This window comes from Xyrauchen texanus, chromosome 2, assembly GCF_025860055.1.
Source record: "Xyrauchen texanus isolate HMW12.3.18 chromosome 2, RBS_HiC_50CHRs, whole genome shotgun sequence".
Taxonomy (NCBI): Eukaryota; Metazoa; Chordata; class Actinopteri; order Cypriniformes; family Catostomidae; genus Xyrauchen; species Xyrauchen texanus.
Genome location: NC_068277.1, coordinates 32,676,810 through 32,696,902, shown reverse-complemented (window position 1 = coordinate 32,696,902; position 20,093 = coordinate 32,676,810). Strand labels below are relative to the sequence as shown.

The window sequence follows — 20,093 nt, the reverse complement described above, 5'->3', positions numbered from 1 at the left end:
GTGTGCATCTATATATATAAAATACACATATACACACACATTACATTATATTATATATTTTACAGATAGATTGAGACTAGCTTGTATATTATTCTGCATTCATGCATATTGGTGACAAAATCTCTTAGTGAAATGCCAAATACAAATCTTCACTTTGTTCCCCAAAATCTTGTTTTGCTGGCTTACCGCAAGAAATATTCTACACACAGTATGTTGCGGAGAAGAAAAAAAAAACTTGTCAAGAGACACGTGTGTTGCAACAGATGGGTCTGACCATCGTTCTTACAGTTTGATCAAACATTTCTTGTTGTAAAGTTACAGACCATCTGGCGAAATGTTTACTCTCTTTTGGTGCTTGGCGAGTGTTCTTTTTGGACCCTGATTGGCAGTAAAATAATGTTGATCTACCTATTGTGCATGTTATGGTATGACATACGTGTCATTGAATAGGTCAGTGCTGAACTGTGTTTAGAAGGAAAGTAGAATCAAACTTCATTAGCATTTGTGTCCCTTAACATGGGACATTGTAACTGTGTAGAAACACCCCCAATTAATGAAGACATCTCTGTGGTTTTGACACCGCAAATGGTCACTAGAAGGAATGAGATAAAGACAGTTAGAGCGAGGAGAAAAATGGTAAGAGACGGAGAAAAAGAGTGCACAAATCTGGTGGAGAAAGGCTGTATGACAGATTGAGGCCAGCGACTGTTCTCAGAGAGTAGTTGTGAGAGGTGGGAGTTCTCAGATTAGCTAACTATGACTTGCGGCTGCACGTCAATTGCCTACAGTCTGGCCTGTCTGGATCTTCAAGAGAAGAGATTTGTGCTTGAGTATTTGCGATCTGCTCAACTGAATTATTTTATAAATCAAAACAGCATTTGTTTGGACTCATGATCAATTATGCAGTAAAATGTTGATGACCTAACATTCAGCGAATGACATGGATGACCTAACAAACCTCTCCAGAAAAATAAACCTGAAAAATTAAGTTTTTACGATTTGTTAAGCTATGCTGTGATACAGTCAGTGGCCACTTTAATATGGACCGATTTTGTAATTGTTGTTGAGTTGGACTCACTTTTTACATTTCGTCGAACTTTTCTTTATTATTGCGGCCCAAAATGACTGAATTTGCCGAGGCTTTTCTCAAAAATTGTGATGCCATGTTCAGTGTTTTTTTTATTTATTATTATTTATTTTTTATGTTTTGCTGTGAAAACTTACGTATTTTCATAGATTATTTGTGTCATTTAAGTCAGTGTTGGTACAAGTGTAATAACCTGTAAATATTTTAGTGTTAATTGAATAAGGCTGAGCCTAGGTAATTGACTATCCAGAAAGCAAGCACAAAATAATATGCACATAAATTTAAAAGGTGAAAACTTTTGATATAATATGAGTTTAATGGAAATAATACAAGTTTAATATTATTTTATATTAACATTTTAAGCCTTAGACAATTCAAATAATCGTTGGTAAGGTTAAAAAGTAGACCTTCAATAAAACTGTAAAATAAATACACAAATGATTACATCTGATCGCGATCATTTTATCTGACTGCGATTATTTGAGATAACCGTGATTGTTGAGCACTTTAAATTCAAATAAAATGTTTTCTTTCCAAATAAGTGAATTTTAAGCAAATACAGAAATGCCATGATTTCAACTTTTTTTGTCTCATTTTCAGGTGCAGTTTATTATGTAAGCACTCCAAAGTAACTCTGGGTCTCTGCGTTTCGTTAACACTAGTGTATAGACCTGCAACGACTAAGGATATTTGCCATTACACAAATGTTAAATTAAAGTGAGTGCTTTGTAATACTTGTCTAAACTATCACTGGACCGTAGATGGGAATCGTGAGGAATATAATGAATAGGGTACCGGTTCCGATTCCTCTTAATGGTTGTAGTAAAGGTTCTTTTAGTACTTTGATGAATAATTATTTGGAAATTTTATAAAACATTTTTTATTTATTATTTATTTATTTATTGCATTTACTGCCTAGAAGCCTGTTTCAAAATGAAGAGATTATTTCAGATTTCTACTAGGGCTGGGAGATAAGTTAAAAATATTTGAGCAATATGTATTGGTAATACAGTTAATGCTCCCTAAAGAAAAGAAAATATAACTTAATTTTAGGTTCGAGGTGAACGTGTCTTGTATTACTTTACGATTAATCACTTTCGTCTCTGTTTCTTGAGATATATATATATATATATATATATATATATATATATATATATATATTATATATATGCACTTGTTCCATGAGACAGGCTTGCGCTGCAACAAACCTCTGAACAAACAGTGAATCAGACAAAAGCATTGACGGATTTTCTTTTGGCTGTTAAAAATATAATAAAGTGTGTTTCTTCATGCACATGTCTTTGTGACTAACAGCATGTCTTGTTATGTGATGCGTCTTACAGGTCACCCACCTATTTTGGGTAGATGAGCAAAATTACCCCTGCTTAAAATACATTTGGATGAGGAGCTTGCGAACTGGATTCAGCCTTGTCGCATTTTGCGGGAGGCAGGTGCTAGTTTCACACCCTGGCCACTTTTTAATATATCTGACAACTTCCCAGATCCATGGTTTTGCCATTTCCCGGTATTGTCGATCATCGTCTGTTCGCAATAAACATCGGGATCTGTGTAAGACATCGTCGATATCCGATTACATTGTCCTATCACCCAGCCCTAATTTCTACAGAGCAGATTAAACTAATCATAAATGCATTTAATACAGTTCTTGAAAAAGGTGTGTTTGCAGTATTTTTACAATATTTCGGTGCATGGCACAGTGTTGTCTCCCCTTTTCCTTGTCAGTGCTGTTTATAATGTCATGGCTGTCTTGCTGTTTGAGATGTTTGATATCCTCCAAAGCACTATAATGTAAAACAATCTGTGTAGAATTTAAATGGGTTGCATTAGCTTTGTGGTCTGCCACAACATCACGGGAAGCCTGATTGAATCCTGCAAGTGATTCACTCTGTGCTATCCTATCTCTGGAGCACGCTGGTTTGCGCTGTGGTGGTTCAAGCAAAACCAGGCTTCATTCATCCAGCACAGATGCATTTGTCAGATATGGGAAGCAAAGTGCATATATATATATATACATATATACACTCACCTAAAGGATTATTAGGAACACCTGTTCAATTTCTCATTAATGCAATTATCTAATCAACCAATCACATGGCAGTTGCTTCAATGCATTTAGGGGTGTGGTCCTGGTCAAGACAATCTCCTGAACTCCAAACTGAATTTCAGAATGGGAAAGAAAGGTGATTTAAGCAATTTTGAGCGTGGCATGGTTTTTAGTGCCAGACGGGCCAGTCTGAGTATTTCACAATCTGCTCAGTTACTGGGATTTTCACGCACAACCATTTCTAGGGTTTACAAAGAATGGTGTGAAAAGGGAAAAACATCCAGTATGCGGCAGTCCTGTGGGCGAAAATGCCTTGTTGATGCTAGAGGTCAGAGGAGAATGGGCTGACTGATTCAAGCTGATAGAAGAGCAACTTTGCCTGAAATAAACACTCGTTACAATCGAGGTATGCAGCAAAGCATTTGTGAAGCCACAACACGCACAACCTTGAGGCGGATGGGCTACAACAGCAGAAGACCCCACCGCGTACCACTCATCTCCACTACAAATAGGAAAAAGAGGCTACAATTTGCAAGAGCTCACCAAAATTGGACAGTTGAAGACTGGAAAAATGTTGCCTGGTCTGATGAGTCTCGATTTCTGTTGAGACATTCAGATGATAGAGTCAGAATTTGGTGTTAACAGAATGAGAACATGGATCCATCATGCCTTGTTACCACTGTGCAGGCTGGTGGTGGTGGTGTAATGGTGTGGGGGATGTTTTCTTGGCACACTTGAGGCCCCTTAGTGCCATTTGGGCATCGTTTAAATGCCACGGCCTACCTGAGCATTGTTTCTGACCATGTCCATCCCTTTATGGCCACCATGTACCCATCCTCTGATGGCTACTTCCAGCAGGATAATGCACCATGTCACAAAGCTCGAATCATTTCAAATTTGTTTCTTGAACATGACAATGAGTTCACTGTACTAAAATGGCCCCCCCACAGTCACCAGATCTCAACCCAATAGAGCATCTTTGGGATGTGGTGGAACGGGAGCTTCGTGCCCTGGATGTGCATCCCACAAATCTCCATCAACTGCAAAATGCTATCCTATCAATATGGGCCAACATTTCTAAAGAAATGTTCTAAATTTCTAAAGCTTTCAGCACCTTGTTGAATCAATGCCACGTAGAATTAAGGCAGTTCTGATGGCGAAAGGGGGTCAAACACAGTATTAGTATCGTGTTCCTAATAATCCTTTAGGTGAGTGTATATGTATATGTATATATATATATATATATATATATATATATATATATATATATATGCTTCGGTGGCCCAACATTCACAGAATTTTTTAATGCAGTAAAAAAATGTCACCTGCCAAAGCTGTTAGTAAGTGTGCTGAAGTTACATACCACTGTTGTGTGGCCAGGTGTTAATGTCAAGCCTTGTTTTCATGCTTTTTTGCTTTCAGTTGCTGCCATTTGATTAACAGTTGCAATGCTATTATATTGTTTACCTAATAAAGTGTCCACTTTATTGTGAATGTTTGTTATGTTGTAGTCTAGTGCTTATAGGCCTAGAGCTTTACCATCAGTTTTACTTAAAGTGATTAGTAGTTTAATCCTCAACGGTAGATGCCAGCTGCCACTGTTTTTGTGCTATTTCTCTCTTCTTAACACTAGAATAGATGATTGAATCAGGCTTATGATATGTGAAGAGAATACCAGACTGAATATACTACATAAACTGGACAATTTGAAAACTGTGAACTTTCTTTCAAACTTTCTGAGACATGAAATAGAAATGTGAGGCAATGTGAACAGCTAAGAAAGTCAGAGGAATGGGGTGAGGGCTTTTCAAGTTTTCATAAACCTTCCCACACACTCATGCGTTAGAATCTGTGCTGCCTGTTGCTAGTAATTGCAAAAAGAAAAAACTCAGTTGCTAAAATCATTTATTGAAATCATATTTCATTGTTATCAAGAATTAACTGATGGTTTGGCCTACATACACTGCCTCGCCCCAAAAAAGTTGCATACTTTAATATTTAGTTGGACCGCCTTTAGCATTGATTACGGCGCACATTCGTCGTGGCATTGTTTTAGAAACCTTATGCAACATCACAACATTTATTGCAGTCCAGAATTGCATGCATTTTTGGCCGAGATCTTGTATTGATGACGGGAGAGTCGAATCACTCTGTAAAGTCTTCTCCAGCACATCCCAAAGACTTTCGATTAGGTTAAGGTCAGGACTCTGTGGTGGCCAATTCTTGTGTGAAAATTATTCCTCATGCTCCCTGAACCACTCTTTCACAATTTGAGCTCAATAAACCTTGGCATTGTTATCCTGGAATATGCCCGTTCCGTCAGGAAAGAAAAAAATCCATTGATGGAATAACCTGATCATTTAGTACATTCAGGTAACCAGCTGACTTCATTTTTTTGCCTCATAACGTTGTTGAGCCTAAACCTGACCAATTGAAGCAACCCCAGATCAAAACACTCCCTACAGAGGCTTGTACAGTGGGCACTAGACCACATGACCTTTTTCCATTGCTCCACAAATTGAAGCTCTTTCACTATTAAACAGCCGTGAGTTCTACTGTAGATTTTTTTATGACGTGACTTCAAGTGTTTTAGTGATCTCTGATCATGATCATTCAAGATTTTTTGCCAACCAGATTTCTTCCGTGAAGCTGATGGTTAACCACTATCCTTCCAGTTTTTTAATAATGCGCTGGACAGTTCTTAAACCAATTCCAGTGATTTCAGCAATCTCCTTAGTTGTTTTATTTGCTTGATGCAGGCCAGTTATTTGCCACTTCTGAAACACAGTAACATCTTTCACCATGACCACGGGATACGTCTTCCGATATGGTTGTTTAAGAAATGAGAAGCTACACGCTGCATCAGTTCGGGTTAAAATAATTGTTTCCAGCTGAAACATATTAATCACTGCAATAATGATCCAATCATAAGCTCTTTAGTATATAAATATTTAAATCCAAATAGCAAATTTTTTTGGGCCAGCCAGTGTATGTCCTCAAACAGGGGACCTGGAGGTTTAGGCAATAAACGCATAGGCAAACTGTATTTTTGCTAAACCAGATGTTTTTACTATCAGCGTAACTTTCCACACTGCAACTTTAAAGGCCAAGAACCACCCAGACAGGGAAAGACCATTTGACTGACATGTAAAGCCACACTCTATAGTTAGTTTTGTTTTTATTTGCTGTCTAGAAACTTGTTTACCTGAAATAAATAGATACCACAATAATAGACCAGTTTTAAATAAGCTCTTTCGTAAAATGTCTGCGATTTAATATTGGACTGTTTAAAGCTTAAAAAACAACAACAACGCAATCAATGCAATTTCCTTCCCTTTAGTTCCTGAAAATGTAAAATATTTTCCCCAATTCCTGTGACTAAAATTGGCAAATACAGTATACATTTCCAGGTGGTACACGCTCGACTCGACTGCACATTCTTGTACTGAAACTTGTGTGGAGTAGTGCTTGCTTATTCATCTGCAAAAACAATCTGAATATTTTAACATGCATATTAAAATAATTAAAATAAATGATGAATAACCAACTAATACTTGTTTAGTATAAAGTAAATATTTTGTATTATTATATTTTTTTAATGTTTGTTGTAATGTATCATGTACCATGATTAATTGCAATTAATCATGATTAATCGTGGTGATGAATTGTGATTAATCACAGAAAACTGTGGGATTATTTAGTTTAAAATTTTTAATCAATTCACTGCCCTAGAATAAATTATACACAGAAAGCAAGTAACAGACATGTCTGTAACTGGTTACAATGCTCTATCACTGCTGCCCTATATCACAATTTCTGTTCTTCCAAAAGTAAGAATTACAGATTATTTCAGAGACATAATTCAGAAAATTTAAGATTGTGATTTTCGCAAGTGCTCTCAGGTTTTCTGTGCAATATGCATCAAACAGACTGTGAGCAGTCCATTGGTGTGTCCACTAAGGCTGAGCCTAGGCAAGCTGTTTGTGCGAGACAAGAGAACAAAAAATAGCTAGGCTTAGTTTGATTAGAAAGTCTGTTTTAGCCTGATAATTTCCAGGTTAATTCTGAGGTTGTCCATTGAGTAAGGGCATGTGTTTGTTTATGTGCATAACTAGCAGTCTTTTTATTCCATCTCAATATCAAAGATTGCATGTGTGTTCCTTCATTTCAAGCATGGCAATTGATCATTTATAATAACTTTTTGAGTAACATCTATGTAGTGTGCCAGGGGTCAGCAACCTATAGCACGTGTGCTAGTATTGGCATACGGAGGAGGGGTAATCACTGGCATCCCAGCAACGGTGAGAGAGGTGTAGACAATTTTATTTATAGAAATTCCACTCTTGCTTTCCAGTCTACATCTTGATGTAATCCTTCCTCAGCATGTTTTCATGAGCTGAATGGGAGGCTAAACAAAAAGTTAAAATGTGGCGAGATTGCAGATTGTGCAACACGTGCAAGGCAAGCCATATGCGCATCACGAGCCAGCAGCACTGCAATTTCGGTTAATCGAGTGAGTAAACGTGCCCGCTTTGCTTCGGTCAGGCTGCGCAGATGGCAGTCTACATTCCTTGTTTCATTTGTTTCTTTTTGCTTTCAGTACAACATGTGATATAATAAGGACAACACAAATATTAATCCTCGAGTTTTCCAACCTAGAATAAAGGTACGCCCTCCTTAAACCATGGGCACACTCAAAATTACTTTAAACAATTAAAAGAGAACATAAACCCATATCGTGGGGTCCATTCAAAATATGAATTAAACCTGGAAATAAAGTTTTACGATTTCCCAGGTGTGATTCACCGAAAAGGGCTAAATAGTTGATCGGCTTGTGATATGCGAATGACTTGCACGTGCAGTGCGAGTCTTGTTATACTTTGATAGTGTTTAGCCTCCCATTCATCAGATGAAAACATGCTGTGTGATCATGAGGGATTACATCAAGATGTACATTGGAATGCAGGTGTGAAAAACTTACAAATAAATACAAATAAAATAGCCTGCTACTCTCGCTGTTGCTTGGGTGCTAGTGATTACATGATTACAATGACATATTATAAGAAATGTGATCAGTAATGAAACTATATGTTATCAGTAATGAAATTTTGTGACATTAACCGTGTTAACTCATTTTGTACTAAAGTACAGGTTTCCTTTCATTAAAGCACTTTCACAAGATACTCTGTGAAAATTCACATGCATGATCATGATTCTATCATAATCATCAGGTTTCGCACAAATGTTTCTGTCAAACTGTTATGCTGATAATATCATTTGCAATGAAAAATAAACAATTAAATTAGAAAAATGCGCGTCGGCACCGTCATTGACCAGGAAAATATAAAATGGTTCGACCCCTGTAGTGTGCCTTCCTTTACACACATGGCTGAAACATAAACATAATCTAATGCGTGTGTGTTTATTTTTTTCCCAGGGACACAATGTGGCGTGTATTCACAGGCGCTCTCTCCGTAGAGGAAAAGGAGAAGGGCAGTCAGGTGCTACAGGACCTAAGGGAGATCGAGTCATGGGTGTATCGGCTGTTGCACTCCCCTGTTCCTGTCGCTGGTCAGCGTCGCGTTGACGTAGAAGTTCTCCCCCATGAGCTGCAGCCTGCACTGTCCTTTGCCCTTCCAGACCCCTCTCGATTCAGCATTGTAGACTTCCCCCTTCACCTGCCCCTGGAGCTGCTGGGGGTAGATGCCTGTCTGCAGGTCTTGTCCTGCATTCTGTTGGAGCACAAGGTATGGCTGGCCAGAGGAGCAGACCTAAAACTGTAGCATTGCCAATGATGGTATCAGATAGTAATATCATAGTACTTTGATATATATACCATGATGATACTTGGATGCCATTTTCTTGGAACTCCAATGAACTTCAAAGTATACCATGGTGCTAACATGGTACCTGTCTAAAAACTGTTAGTCCATTTACAGTGTAGCTTTGCCTACATAATTCTCACTGTATGGTTTTAAACCTGCACATAGGTACCAGTGTTAAAGATGCTTAAAATTGAAATTGGTTGTTGACTATTTATTGAAAGTGATGGACATCCAGACACTTCAGGGTGAGTAAAGTAACATTATACCTCAGCTTATAAAATGTACATCACATGGTTTAGGTTACTGGGTCTTCCATTGTGTCCTTGAGCAAGGCACTTAACCCCATGTTGCTCCGGGGGGATTGTCACTGTAATAAGTGCACTGTAAGTCGCTTTGGATAAAAGCATCTGCCAAATGCATAAATGTATATGGAAATGTCTTCTAGTTTAGTTGCTTTCAGGTGGAGCTAGTGTTTAGGACTGCATGAAATGGTTGACGAGTGCAGTTTTCCGCCTAGTGTTGACAATACACTCACTGAACACTTTATTAGGAGCACCTGTACTTATTCATGCGATTTTCTAATTAACCAATCATGTGGCTGCAGTGCAATGCATAAAATCAAGCAGATATGGGTCAGGAGCTTCAGTTAATGTTCACACCAACCATCAGTATGGGGAAACAAATGTGATCACAGTGATTTCGACCATGGCTGATCTCCTTGGATTTTTACATACAACTCTAGAGTTTATTCAGAATGGTGCCAAAAACCATCCAGTGAGCTGAAGTTCTGCAGACGGAAATGCCTTGTTGATGAGGTCAGTGGAGAATGGCCAGACTGGTTTGAGCTGACAGAAAGACTACAGTAACTCAGATAATCACTTTGTACAATTGTAGTGAGCAGAATAGCATCTCAGAATGCACAACAGGTCAAACCTTGAGGCAGATGAGCTACAACAGCAGAAGACAATGTAACTTATTTAGGACCATAGTGTGCTTAAAGTGCTCAGTGAGTGTATTTCCTATTGAAAGAGGAAGTTTAGGTTGGGCATATAGAAAGGATTGTACCTTTTTAGAAAAAATTGTCTTTAGTTTTGTCACAACCATGAACCATGGCTGAGCTTGGATTGGCGAACTACTATACTACTCTTACTACAGTATTTCTGCCTTATAGAGCTATGGCAGAAATAGAAATAGTAGTAAGGATAGTATGCCATTCCGAACTCAGCCCGTAATTTGCTACTTGCTGGTTGGTTGCAGAGGGAAGGACATTCTTTTTCTAGAGAGTATTTCATTGGACAAAAATCTATGTAGTGCTGCATGACTCCTCAATAGTTTTGTCAACATTTAGGGGTGCATTAGTATATTGATAACCTCAAATTAAACCCACATGCACTAAAAGCCACAAAACTCGTCATGAGTTTAATTGTGTCAATGATGTCATGAGTTTAATTGTTTTAGCTATGTGGGTCATGCTGATTGTGGCAAGGAGACTGACTTTCACTGTCTTCTGTCTGTAGGTAGTACTGCAGTCTCGAGATTATAACGCCCTCTCTATGAGTGTCATGGCATTCGTTGCAATGATTTACCCCCTTGAGTATATGTTTCCCGTCATTCCACTGTTACCTACCTGCATGGCCTCCGCAGAACAGGTAACACAGCATCTGACAAATGTGGTGTGTAGAATGAATGGATTGGTCAATTCATTAAAAAAAATTAAAATGACTTGGGATACACTATTATATTGTACTGTCCTTATACAGTACATGGTGTATAAATAATGTTCTTTTTTTTCTGTATTTCTTTACTCACCTCCTTTCTCTCTCTCCCTAGCTCCTGTTAGCACCCACTCCATATGTTATTGGTGTGCCTGCCAGTTTTTTCCTGTACAAGGCTGACTTTAAGATGCCTGATGATGTTTGGTTAGTGGATCTGGACTGCAACAAGGTATGCAATATATTTGTAATGTCACAGACTACACAAACAGGGATTTGTGGATTATGGCATGTTGTTAAGCCATTAGTAATTAATGTTATGTCTAACAGTGGTCCTATGTTGATTGTATAACTCCATTTAGGTCAGTGCTCCTAGCAATGCAGAAATTATCCCTCCTTTACCTGAGCCTGAGGCCTCTGAACTGAAGAAACACTTGAAACAGGTAAGTTAACCAGACATCTTCATCTACAGACTACTTTGTTCAGACTCTACAGCCCTAGAAAATGAAGTGATCAGACAATGGATTCTAGAACCACTACACAGTAATCATACTGTCATTTAACAGCTGCTGTAAACATGTTAATTATAATTTAAAAAGGAACAAGCTGAAGAGAATCCTCATAATGCAAAGTTATTTACATTTTTACATTTATATTGATTAATTTAGCCAACACTTTTATCCAGCAACTTATAAATGAGGAAACTAAAAGTAAAACAAAAATTAGAGTTTTAAACTGTCATTTAAAGCTGAATGTAGGCAGATGATTAAAGACATTACCTGACAGTGTTTAATATTGATGTTGACAGATTAACATTGTAGATGATTGCTGATGTATTGTAATGACTGTATATTCTCCCCTCCTTTTTTTTGTTCCAGCTCTTGGAGGTAATAAACGTTTTAAGTTTCCCCAGTTATAGACTAAATTTCTAGTTCTGACGCTTAACCCTTTAAAGATCCCAGAATCAGCTTCTGACCTGATTCTTAACACCTCTGAGCTTAATTATATCCCATTAAAGGTGCTGTAAGTGATTTTTTTTATGTGTATTGACAAGCAGAAAACGCTTCCATTACCTGTCAGATATCACTGAAAGATGTGCCATGAAATATCACACCTGTCTGTGTAACAGCTATAGGATTAGTAAACAGCTGGGTAAAATAGATAATTTGTTTATCAAATTAGAAGACTCTCTGCCTGTCAATCATTGTGCATGGTCCCAGGGCACCCGATAAATGCTCAGAGTGCCGGTACGGTGTCCTGCTCCAGCGAAACACTTCAGGTCGGACGTCAGCTCAGGGGGACCCTACCCCTCCATATGCTCCAACACAACGGTCTCTTGTGTGTGTGTGTGTGTGTGTGTGTGTGTGTTTGTGTGTTTGCACACGCGTGTGTGTTTGTGTGCGTGTCTTTGGAGTGCAGGTATTTGGAAAGAAGCTCCAAGAAGGGATTTAGCACGGCTAAGTCAGTGTCTAGTGTGTTGGAAGTTCCAGAACAGATAAAATCGCTTGCAGCACCTTTATAACATCAAGATGTGTAGTAAACCATTTGAACATGTCACTGTGTTGCCCTTAATCATTGTCATATGCTGACAAACTCTGTCTCAAGTCTTTCTTGTGTCTTTTTAACAGAGGCTTATTTGTCTTTTTAGCACAATCTGTTGTTTTTGTTTTTGCTAGTCTGCAGCAGAACTTCTCACCCAAAATTGATTTACCATGTTGTTTTATCTGGCATTAAGCATAATTATCATGCTGTCATTGTAATCTCTCAAGCCAAATTAGTCAATACACTGAATCATCAGTTGTGTCTCACAAACCATGACTCACAAATCTTCATTCGCCATTATGAATCACAATGAATCAGGCCGTTATCTTCACATCAGGATTGTTCTGAAACCTGATTTTTATACTGTAGTATTTCGGTGTAGGGGTGGGCAATATGATAAAAATCTTATGTCATGATATAACGAATTTGATATCACTATAACGATATATATCACGCTATAGTTATTTTATTTTTTTATCCATAAAAATGGGTTTATATATGAAATAAACATATTGTAATGCCTATTTTTATTTAAATCCAGTCACTGAATTAAATACTTTATAAATGAAATCTACTTCCTCTTATATAATTTGGTGGTATTTAAAAAAAGTGGTAATCACCATTACCACGATGCTAAATTTCAATAAAATTTCATTCTGATGTCGTTGACTAGTATTATTATTATAAAACACTTCAGCTCTTAATGGTTTGTCATCTCTGTAGAGAATAATTTAATATCTGAAAGCAAAGCTGATTCGTTTTCTAATATCATTCAAAGTTAATTTTATTAGGGTGTAGTGTAGTTAAAAAGTTCAGCATAACATTTGATACATAATTGTTGCCGCATAACACATTGTTTTAGCTGTTTTCGAATGTCAGGCTCTCTCGCCATTTGAGATGTTTGACTTTCTCCATAGCGCTTTACAAACTCAAAACTCAGTAGAATTCAATTGGGTCACTTAAGTTTTTAAATTTGTTTTTAAACGGTTGAGTAGCGTAAATGTAGGGCTGTAGCTAGTTGGGTGAAAGGTGATGATTATTCTAGGGGCCCAAAGGTACGGAGGGCCCCACAATAAATTCTAAACTGTATTTTTTAATAGGAAAGGGACCCAGAGCAATATACAGTCAGGGGGCCCAGATTACCTTGCTACAGCCCTGTGTAAGTTTCTGCAGAGCCTGCTGGACCCGGGCACTCTTTCATGCCTCAAGAGATATCGCGTGCGAAAATCACGTGAAACACAGCTGTGTGCCTGATGAGAAGCATATTCAGAAGAACATGAGATTAATGTCATTGAATTATTCGGTACCTAAAAACCCCTGTTTTCTCAGTTCTCTCTGTCTCACGTAAAGTCACTCCGCCTTTCTCCGACAGAATGTGTACCGCGTACATGTTACGTGAATAGAATGAGGTGCACATTTCTAGCCACGCGGTGGCAATTTTGCGTAACCATGATACAGACGATATTCCAAAATGTATATCGGTTGGCACATTTCTACCGGTATTACGCCCACCCCTATTTTAGTGGGTAGAGACAAACTGCCTGAGCTTTTAAAAAGATATTTATAGAGAAATGCAGCAAGATTTACATGAGGCAATATGGAAAGTTGCCCCATACTTTTCTTGTGGCTGTTATTCTGTGCTATATATGTATGAGCTTTTATTTTAAGTTGCTAAAGGCCAAATACACTATAAACCTACCATATAAAATGTAATATTTCATGTTATTTTGAGTTTTATGTTCTGTAAAAAGTTCTCCAATCATCCAATGCTAGGTTGTGCAGAGATGCTTTTTCATCAGATAACCCAATGGTTAACTCTGCTGTATATGGTGTAGCAGTCATACCATCTAACTTGTGAATTTGTGTGTTACGATGGCTATGTTCAGAATGGAATACTTGGTACTTATTTAATATTGCACAGTATTCACTGTATACTGCCTACTATTTAAATAAATAGTACTTGAAACTGTAGGTGTTATCCCGCAATAACTTTTCTAAACATTGATATACTAAATTTTCATCACATGACCTCTCTACATTTGTTACATAAGCTCATCACATTGCATGTTTCAATCAGCGAGTGATGTGCAGTTATCATTATGGAAATACAATTTTTATTTTGCATTTGTAATCCAATTTTGTTTAAAATTCCCTTAACATTTGGCAAGGTCATTTAAGGTCACATTCTGTGCATACAGAAAATGAACATACTGTGCACAGTACATATACCATATGCTACAACTATAATAAGAGTAGCATGGTAGCATTCTATTCCAAACATAGCCATTTGTCTTTCTCTGTGGTTTCTCTTCTCTCTTTAGATTCCACTCACTTTTTGTCACATGATTTCTTCATCCTCAGTGACAGGTTGTCATGTGATATTCCCCCCATGTTTTCTTGTGTTCTTCAGTGTCTGGTTAGGTTGACTCTGATCACCCAAAAGCAGATCTTCTCCTCCGATTCGAAGGTTCTCAATGCTTTGCTCTTTGAATGTGCCTTGTTCCGTTTGCACGGAAAAGCGATCTCTCTTTCCCCTTCACGTAACACACACAACACATGACGCCCTATGCATATTTCTGCAGTATCTTTAACAAATATTTAAGAAACAGGCATTTCTTAATTCCACTCTCACTTAATAAACATACTAATAAACATGCACACACTATAGTGTCTTTTTGTTTTGAAAGCCTTTAACTCAGCGCTGTTCTTACTCATCGCTCTGTGTGATAAAGATCTTACAGAAGCCTCCCTGTTTCTCGTAGCATTATGTTTGGCTTGAGCATGTTTGAATGCAACTTCTCACTTACATAATGCTCATTAACCCAAAGCAAAAATCATCTAAGTACACTGAGCGGATTATGTTATTGGTTTGATAGTGTCCAAATGGCGTCTCAAGTGCAGGGTCTGTCTGAATGCCAGCTGAGAGGAATTAAGTGAGCAATGGCAGAATTTTCAGTGTGCTTTTTTAATGGCTCTATGTGATGACCGCACCCTTCCCTTCTAACACTTATTGAAATCCTTTATGCAGCACTGTTGTTTCAGGCAATATCTGTCTTTTAAACTATTACACCTGTGTAAATTAATTTAACGTTAATTTAATCTAATTGCAAGCCATCTTATTGCCAACAGAGACAATGACTTTGTTTCATCTTTGCTATTCAGTAGTTTTATAGACGTTGACCAGACCGAACGTCTGTAATGTGAGACATGATTGCCTGAGGTGATAGTGGGCTTATTTTAGTCTTCTCTGTAATGTCAGGATTCATTAGGGGTTCAAGCCCGAAGGGCTGATACCCTATTGTAATTGTAAGGATTATTAGGCTTTCAAGTACAAAGTGCTATAAACCCTATTGTATTTGAAAGGATTATTAGGGGTTCAGTTATTATTATTTTTATTATTAGGGGGTTTTATTATTATTATTATTATTCTGCACTAAAACTGATTGTGCTGACCAAAATGTAAGGCAAACAAACAAAACAAAAAAAAATGTACCGTAAGGGCTAGATGCATAGGCCATTCACCCGATCGGAACCAAACCAATATGAGTTCCAATATGAAAAGTTATCAAAGGAATTTTGAACTTTTTATTTAGCGTCAAACAGTACGCCAAAACATATGTAGTCCCAATCTCAATAATTATCAAAGAAAGTTTTAACTTTCGATGCACCGTTGCAACAGTATGCTGAAATGTACAAAGTGGGGGTGGCCACTTTTCCTTAAATGTTTAAAACTCTTGAAAGGAATGAGATATTATCACCAAATGGAAACAAACAAAAAATTGACCTTAAAAAAACCTAAACTGATGTTTCTGAAAATGAAGGCACTTTATTATTGTTTAGTTGCAAGCAGACTGTCTATTTAATACTTAGTATCTGTTACATTTGTGCTTAAAGGACCTTAAAGGCTTGAACCCCGTTAATCGCGGCTTGCAGCTATATTTAGGGGTTCAAGCCTTAAGGGCTAGAAACATCATGGTTACTGTCATAACCTCTGTTCCCCGACGGAGGGAACGATACGTTGTGTCAAATAAAGTGACACAAGGGGTCTTCCTTGGATGCCGAATCGTACCTCTGAACCTGAGAAAAGGCCAATGTCAAGTTGGCAGACAGAATTTGCATGCCCCGCCGGGTATAAAGGGAAGCGTTGCAGCGAATGCCAATCAGGATTTTGCACTGAGGAGCCAAAAATGAAGCACGGCCATTTACAGTGTTAGGTCTAGTGCTGTGGCAGGAGGGACACAATGTCTCGTTCCCTCCCTCGGGGAACGGAGATTACGACAGTAACCATGACGTTCCCCTTCTGTCACTCACTCGACGTTGTGTCGAATGAAGTGACACAAGGGGTCCATAAAAAACCGCCACACACTGACCATGTTGCGAAACGGGTGCACAGCAAGCTGTTGCGAGCTAGAGGCGCCTGTGCCGGCTTTTTTTTTTTGCGTACAAACCTTAGGTTTCCCGCACCCCAGAGGGGGAAAAAGGTGTTACATGCCTAGCATGAGAGCAAGCCCAGCAGGAGATAGCATGTCGGGATCTTTTAGGATGTCCAGAGGCTAGGGAGCTGAGAGAAGACTCGAAGCCCTTACCCTGCTCCGCACACCCAGCAGGGGGCGGATTTAGAGACTGAGGAAGAGGCCTAAGGGGGCATCTTCAGAACTCGTCAGCGCAAGGTAGTTGTCTGGTCCACACATTTCCTATTCTTTCAGGAGGGAAAGACCCTGCGGAGGCCACGCCCTGCCCAGTTTTAGGGGGAGGTACTGTGTGGCAAATACACCATGAAGCCGGACGTGGGATATGGCGCGGTGGTAGGTCCAGCCTAATGAGGGAGGACTCTACAAGCACGGCGGCCGGGGCAGCGGGACTGCCCGGGAGAAACATGGGTCTGCTGACAAGGGGGACCGTACCATGGAAAATACATCATGGGGAGTTAGCCTGAAGAGGGAACTATGCCTGTGGAGCCCAACCCCATTACAGAGCATTGATGTTCGTAGTGGATCTGGCCACGAATTGCTCCGCTGAATCTTAATCGCGGGCCAGAGGGCTAGGGAGGAGAAACATCCAGGCTGCGACGCTCAGTGGCTGACCTGGGACAGAAGGCTCACTGGATCAACTTGGTGAAGGTCGCAAGGTGGAAGCGGAAACACACGGTCAGTTGTGCCACGTTACGAGTTCTACCAGCTCGGACCTGACAAAACAAAGGTATTTTCAAAGGTGTTGCCAGCCCACTGCTCTGCAGATGTCTGCTAGGGAGGTGCCATGGCTCAGTGCCCACGAGGATGCCACACTTCTAGTAGAGTGTACTCGAACCTGCAAGGGGGCGGGCATGGCCTGGGTGTGATAGGCTAAGGCAGTAGCATCAACGTTCCCTTTCCGCCATCTGCCAAAGCAGACAAAGAGCTGCTCAGAACAACTAAAGCTCTGCGCGCAGTCCAAATAGGCACGCACTGGACACAGCAACGAAAGGGCTGTGTTTGCCTCCTCCCGAGGCAGCACTTGCAGGTTCACAACCTGGTCCCTGAAAGGGGTCGTAGGAACCTTGGGCACGTAGCCAGGTCTGGGTCTCATGATAACGTGAGAAAGTGCCGGACCGAACTCCAGGCAGGTGTCGCTGACAGAAAACGCTTGCAGGTCTCAAACCCTCTTGATAGAGACTAACGCGATCAGGAGGGCCGTCTTCAAGGAGAGAACCTTGAGCTTGACTGAATCAAGCGGCTCGAAAGGGGGTCTCTGAAGGCCCAAAAGGACCACTGAGAGATCCCAAGAGGGGAACAGGCTAGGCCGGGGAGGATTCAGTCTCTGGGCGCTTTTCAGGAACTTGATAATCAAGTCGTGCTTACCAAAGGACTTGCCATCTACTGTGTCATGGTGGACTGCGATAGCAGCTACATACACCTTCAAGGTGGAGGGGGACAGCCTCCTCTCCAGCCTCTCTTGCAGGAATAGAAGCACTGACCGAACTGCGCATCTGTGCGGGTCTTCAGCTCGGGAAGAAAACCAATTCGCGAACAAGTGCCACTTTAGGGTGTAGAGTTGCCTGGTGGAGGGAGCTCTGGCTTGGTTGATCGTGTCTATGACAGCAGGTGGTAGACACACAAGATCATCCACATCCCATCCAGGGGCCAGACGTGGAGGTTCCAGAGGTCTGGGTGTGGATGCCAGAGGGTGCCCCGTCCCTGAGAAAGAAGGTCCTTCCTCAGGGGAATTTTCCAGGGAGGGGCTGTCGCGAGGAGCGTGAGAGCCGAGAACCAGGTGCGGGTGAGCCAGTAGGGGGCCACCAGGATGACCTGTTCCTCGTCCTCCCTGATCTTGCACAGCACCGATGCCAGAAGGCTCACTGGGGGAAATGCGTACTTGTGCAGCACCTGAGGCCAGCTGTGTGCCAGCGCATATGTCCCGAGATGGGCTCCTGTCAGGGAGTACCAGAGCGGGCAGTGGGAGTTATCTTGGGAGGCAAAGAAATCTATCTGTGCCTTGCCAAATCGGTCCCATATGAGCTGGACCACCTGGGGGTGGAGCCTCCACTCTCCACTGGGCGAAACCCCTGTTGACATGAAGCCCTAGACGGCTGAGGTGCCTGAGCACCTGGTCTCTGTGGGCGCATAGTAACTCTCGAGTGTGGGCCAGTATGAGCCAGTCGTCGAGGTAGTAGAGTACGCGGATGACCACTTCCCTTAGGGGGGGCAAGAGCGGCCTCTGAAAGGGGACAGGGACAGTTGAAGGGGAGGACCTTGTACTGATACGCCTGGCCGTCATACGCGAACCATAAAAAGGGTCTGTGTCTCGGCAGAATGGAGACGTGGAATTACGCGTCCTTCAGGTCTACCGCCTCAAACCAATCTAGCTGTCGAACGCAGGTGAGAATCTGTTTCTGCGTGAGCATTTTCAACGGGAGTCTGTGCAAAGCCCGGTTGAGAACTCGCAGGTCCAAGATTGGTTGCAACCCACCACTTTTCTTGGGTAGGATGAAGTAAGGGCTGTAGAAACACTTCATCTCGGGACGGGCTCTATCGCATCTTTGAGGGTGGAGATCTCTGCTCGTAAAGCACTGGCTTATTGGCCGCGCACAACAGTGGAGCGAATACCGCTGAAACGAGGTGGGAGCCGGGCGAACTGAATCGCGTAGCCTGCCGGGGCTGAGCAGTCGAGGGGCCGGAGGCGAAAGAGCTGCGTCCGGGGGACCGGGACTGTAGCGTTCTAGGGCCGGGGTGCCGTGAGAATGGCGCACACCGGCTTGATGACCCAGGGAGTGGGGAAATCGCTCTTTTATTGAACATGTGGGTGCCTCAACCCGGAGAGGGTGCGGCAATTGAAAATAAGGAAAACAAGGATTCTCCTCCTGGTCCTTCACCGGGGGCAAATATCAGACTGCCTGGGTTTCCCGTCTCAGGAGCGCTTCGGAGCTTTCCTGGTCCGGGAAGGGGTCTTGGAGATGGGGGGCATATGCCGCCTGCGAGGTGCTCGACGCTGGGGTTGAGAGCTGGGCCCAGATTGCGGAGCAGCCTGCCGTTGTTTGGTCGCAGGGGGACGCCCTCGGCGAGCAGGCTGGGCGCGCTGGTTGGGCGGCGCCATGGCATGATGTGAGAAATTGCCTCCATCTGCTTCTTCACCGCCGAGAACTGCTGGGCGAAGTCGTTGGGAGACGGGGGCGTTGAGAAACTTAGCCTTGTAAACGTTGCGCATCTCTACCATGTTCAGCCAAAGTTGCCGGTCCTGGACAACGAGAGTGGCCATCGCCCGCATCGTTCCTGCAGCACATCGGGATTGGGACTTTGCAGGTGCAGATCTTTAAGGGCCTTGGCTTGATGAAGCTGCAGGAGAGCCATGGCATGCAGGGCGGAGGCGGCCTGTCCTCCGTGTACCCG

The 20,093-nt window shown here is 41.3% G+C and overlaps 1 protein-coding gene across 34 annotated transcripts in view; it reads left to right on the top strand.

Moving 5' to 3' along the window:
- The window catches only part of LOC127654089 (MAP kinase-activating death domain protein-like), a 94,557-nt gene that overhangs the window by 34,548 nt on the left and 39,916 nt on the right, over positions 1-20,093 (top strand). For 17 of the 34 annotated variants that reach the window (XM_052141173.1, XM_052141215.1, XM_052141223.1 and 14 more), the window contains exons 5-9: positions 8,590-8,899; positions 10,495-10,626; positions 10,808-10,921; positions 11,052-11,132; positions 14,642-14,698. In XM_052141173.1, coding sequence (XP_051997133.1) covers positions 8,590-8,899; positions 10,495-10,626; positions 10,808-10,921; positions 11,052-11,132; positions 14,642-14,698 — 694 coding nt within the window. The remainder of the gene's footprint in view (positions 1-8,589; positions 8,900-10,494; positions 10,627-10,807; positions 10,922-11,051; positions 11,133-14,641; positions 14,699-20,093) is intronic. The other 17 variants (XM_052141273.1, XM_052141346.1, XM_052141354.1 and 14 more) reach the window with 1 other exon arrangement.